Genomic DNA, 4,868 nt, shown 5'->3' with positions numbered 1-4,868 from the left:
AAAAAAAAAAAAAAAAAACTATATTAGTTTATAGAATCATGCCTCCAGACCAGTGATCACTAAACTTTCTGAATGATGGACCCCTTTGAAAACCTAATGAAATATAAGGTCTCTCTTCCCAACAAAATACATACAATACAAGTTCAAGAAATCATAGAACCAGCATGGCAGCACATGTCTATAATCCTGACTATTCAGGAGCCTAAAGCAGGAGGATTGTGAGTCTGAGGCCAGCAAGGGCAAATTAGTGAGACTAGTGTAGCTTCCTGAGTATGGACCAGATCAGGAGAAAGCAGTATGTCATCGATGTCATAGATGAAAATGAGTAAGCCACTTCAAAGTTCTGTGCACATTCCAGTGGCTGTAGCGGTCTGTATTTTAGACTTAGCAACATAGAAGTCTGTTTGGGAAAAAGTGTGACTTGAAGCTCAGCAAGGCAGGCACATGATTTATTCTAAGGGTCTAGCAAAAAAAAGAGATGAATTTTCATCAGTGTGGAAGTGGCTGAAAGGCTACTGCTGATACGTAAAGGTTGGCAGACAAGGAGTCTAAGGAAGGGACATTAGAAAGATAGGCAAATAAGGATCTTAGCTCTCACCCATGGGGTTTCACACTGGTGGCCTGTAGCTAAGATCTGTGTAGCTTGGCCCATGATATTGTGCTTTATTTTCCTTTTCAAAATTAAAATTTGCAAACGTTTTTGAGTGTGAAGGGAGGCACTCTGGGATTCCTTGATTCTCTTTTTCTGGTTTTCTTACCCCAAGTCTCTTCAGGCATGTGGTCTCCAACATGGTCCTTCATGGCAGGCATCAGAGTATCATACCCCGACCAGAGTAAAAGCCTGGAATGTCAGAGATTTCCATAATACAGCAGCAATTGGGAGGGCCCCCAAGTGCCTCCTGATTTGGGATCAGAAACAATATATCCTACATGCTGCGTGTGTTCCTGACATTAGGTTTGCTTTTGCAGAGGTGTGGCATATGACCATTTGAACAAAATCAGAGAGATATTTATTCAACAATCACGCCTCACCCATTAGAATCCTAAGAAAGGGGAAAAGACTAGTTCATGGGATTTAAAGGGTTGAGTTCCCAAATTCAATGAAGAGAAAAACCATCCTCTGCTAGTAGTTAAGTAATCATTTTCACAGATGCTAAGAATTTAAGTGCTCAAAGTAGTTTGTCAACCAATATCATATGAGTTATTTAAAAGTTAATATTGATCTACACTGGGATCTCTTACTGGAACATTAAGCTATTTGTGTAGAGAATTTATAGGCTTTCAATACAACTTTGTAACTGGAACTCATTCTGAGTCTGTCTGTTTTAACTGGTTTTGTCTATTATTTGTATCTAAACTACATGTTATATAGCAGTTAAAAGCTAATTTGTCTTTCTTTTTGTTTAAAAAAACCCAACAATATCTTTCTCAGCTGGCTTCTCTTCCTCATTCTTTGGTCTCTGGTTGATTGGAAACCTGCTTCTCCTGCCTTCATTTCTCCCTCTTCTTCCGGAGTGGGTCTTTTTCTAAAATGTAGTCTAGTCAGGTAATTCTGTTTATATTTCCCTTTTGATTTAAAGATGTTACTATTTTCTTAAAGATGACTCTTTAAATTCTCTAAGTAATCTTGAAATATTCATCAGCAGAATTTAAGAGACATGCAATCCATTTTCTTAAGTAGAAGAACATTCATATAAAAGAAAAATATCAGTCTCATACAAGTCAAATAAATAAAGTGATTATATCCACTTCCCAGAGCTTCCATCAGCATGTTCCTAATTATAATTTCCATAATTGTCAAACAGACTCTAGACAATTTGGCAACTTTCATTGGCAGATGTAATGGAATTCTTTTTTAAAAAAAAGTCTGATTTGTTGCCTAATGTTTCCAAACTAAATAAGTGTAACTCTCTAACAGAATATCAGAAATTCACGCCACAGCGGAAATCCAAAATCTCAATAAGATTAAGGCAAATCTGAAATGCTTCAACATTCAGTGCTCAAAATGCTTAACAGTACATTTTCAGTGTTGAAGACTCGATGCTGTGTATTAGAAATATATCCACTTAGACGGGTATCTAGGGATAAGTGTGATTGCTAGTAGCTTTACTTTTCTAAATGAAAAAAAGTTTGCCAAAACCCACAGTACTATTTCAGTAAAGCATATTTATTTTCTACACACTACCTTTTGCCAAGTACTAGTATAAGCAAATGCTGGAAGAAAAGTAAATGGAAACATGAATTTGGATCCTCCCCAAATGAAATTAGTTATGAGCTAGTAAATAAAGACTCAAAGCTATGTAACAGAGCTAGTAAATATAGACTCAAAGGTATGGGCTGTATTTTAGTGTTTCCTTCCCAAGATTCTCACATGTTCCTACATACATCATCAACCCTCAGCTCAATCTGTGATAGAGTAGTTTCTGCTGATCCACTGCTGAAATACTCACGTGCCCTCAGGATACACAAAATGATTTTAGTGTGAGGAAAGTACAGTTGGAGAAACGTCTTTGTTTGGGCTGCCTAGACCAAGCCAGTGGTCCCAGGGCCAAAGGATTTATTTGACAGGTGAAAGAAAAAACATGACAGGGAGAAGGGGGAGACAAAAGCAACCAATATAGAACATGTTATTTAGCAGGTCACCACATGGGCTGTTAAAACATAATCCCACTGTGGAAGTCATAAGAGAGCACGTGCTCCAGGGCAACCCTCCCTGGGGCCCAAGTGAGCCTCTCTGGGCTCACTGAAAAGCAGTCTGAGCCAGTGCTCACTAGTCAGTGTCTGAGGCTGCTCCTGGGATGTGAACTCTGCACTTCCAGACCACCTCCCAGGCAGGCAACATAGACATCCATAGCCAGAAAAAGGTCTCAGGCAAGAAAAGCAGAGGGGCCCCTTGGCAAGGAGAGACTGAAAGGAAGCTGTTCTGTAAGGGTGGGATCTTTTTAAAATCTCAAGTGAATCATTTACTTCCAAGAATGTAGAAAGTAGCTGAGTGTGGTGGCCCACACCGGTAATCACAGCACTCTAGGAGGCTGAGGCAGAAGGATCCCAAGTTTTAGCCCATCCCAATTTAGCAAGACTCTATCTCAAAATAAAAAATAAAAAAGAGCCAGGGATATCCCCAGTACCCCCAAAAATTAAAATTCAAAAAAGTTAAAAATAGGCTATATTACTTTAAATACTTATACTCCAATTTCACTGTTCAATAAACAGCATATCCTTGGTGATGGACAAGGATCCAAGTGCTGTATGTAGCTCCAGTCCATTCTCATATCCCAAGACAGGTCAAGGTCTATAAAGTCAAATAACAGCCAGTGGTCCTTTCAATTCTACCCACTCAGATCACTGGAATAAAGTGTATTAAACAGCAAACTGATCCAAACAGATGAAGTCAATGTGTTGATTCATTTAAATCTGGAAAATTGCCACCTATTCATTCTCTCTACTTTCTCTTCATTAGGACTTGAGGCCAGGAGACGTATCTGGCAAGCGGAACCTCTGGGAAAAGCAGTCTGTGGATAAGGTCACTTCCCCCACTAAGGTAATCTACTGGGAGAACTCGTGTTTCAGATATCTATTTCCTGATGAATCTTGCAGTATAATGTCCTGGGGTCAAATGAGAAATCTGTACCTCATGACCACCCATTTCTAAAGATCCATGCGTGGTGCAGGGAAGAGCCTTTGGCATTATAGGATTGTCCGTCACACAGTGTCAAAAGCCTGAGCTCATAGAATGGTTTCCAGGAAGACATTCTAGATATACCATAGTGGTCGGAAGGTTGGCAGAGCTGCATGGGACAACCACAGTATCCATTTCTTTGCAAGGTCCTGGCTTGGCACCACAGTTATTCAGAGAAAACAGATCACTTAGAGGAAAATGACTATCTCCCCGAGTGGTTCCCAAGCTGCTTTCTAGAACCATTCTAAGAGACTTTGCCAGTAGCCTCAGACTCAAAGTTTCTATGATAAAAAAACTAATATTCATAAGTAAGGCAGAATTTGCTAGTTATGAGAGCTAATGGCTAAAAATGCTTTGATTTCTTTTACCCTTTGTCTTCTGGGCAAAAGAGTTACTCATTCTTTAACAAAGGGAATTTGGACAATATCATCTGAAGGCTGCTTGGACTACAAGTGGACCTCTTGTTGTACAAGGAGCTAATTCAACTCTTAATTGTAGCCCTTCTCTATTTAAGAAAGAGACCCAGTCTTCTTTAATAAAAAAAAATTTTTTTAAGAAAGAAATCAGAGGCAAACAATAAACAAGATTAGAACAATCTATCTGCTTATGGGTTCGTGCAGAAGCTTTCTTAAGCAAAAAAACTTAGGACTAAAAATCACATCAAAGACACCTAAAAAATCATTAGTGCTTGCTGAAATTAGAGAAATGTTAGTTTTTTCCTACTTTTACAGGCTCTTAAAGCTGGTGCCTAAGTATATTACTTCATCTTCTTATTAGTTATATATGGCCCTTTTGTTCCAGTAAAATCCACTGGCCCAACCTCTCTATTTAAAGTGACTTCTAAGTCCAGTTTTCCAAATGATCTCTAAATATCCTAAAAATGACTAGTAATCATGATGACCAATACAAACTACTAACACTAAAAGAGTATCCACTGGTCTGGGCACCGTTAATATCTCATTCAATCCTCCAGCCAGTATGTGAGGTAAATAGTAGCATTATTCCTATTTTATAGCTGAGCAAAATGAGGCACTGAGGGATTATAACTTTCCTAAAGATGCACAGCAAACAAGTAGCAAAACCTGGATTGATACTCAAGCAGTATGATCTGAGATTGCGGTCTTAACCATTATGCATAACACTTTCTTTTGAGGATGTGTATTCAGCAAAAAATGTAAAGTTTTTTTTT

General features: G+C 38.6%; 1 protein-coding gene across 6 annotated transcripts in view; it reads left to right on the top strand.

Annotated features, from left to right (window-relative positions):
- The window catches only part of Cald1 (caldesmon 1), a 197,436-nt gene that overhangs the window by 186,808 nt on the left and 5,760 nt on the right, over positions 1-4,868 (top strand). For all 6 annotated transcript variants that reach the window (XM_010616153.3, XM_010616152.3, XM_010616155.3 and 3 more), the window contains one exon: positions 3,461-3,541. In XM_010616153.3, coding sequence (XP_010614455.2) covers positions 3,461-3,541 — 81 coding nt within the window. The remainder of the gene's footprint in view (positions 1-3,460; positions 3,542-4,868) is intronic.

This window comes from Fukomys damarensis, unplaced genomic scaffold (genome assembly GCF_012274545.1).
Source record: "Fukomys damarensis isolate Sample0158 unplaced genomic scaffold, DMR_v1.0_HiC HiC_scaffold_16, whole genome shotgun sequence".
NCBI lineage: Eukaryota > Metazoa > Chordata > Mammalia > Rodentia > Bathyergidae > Fukomys > Fukomys damarensis.
Note: the sequence above shows the minus strand (reverse complement) of the source record. Positions and strands in the feature narration are given on the sequence as shown.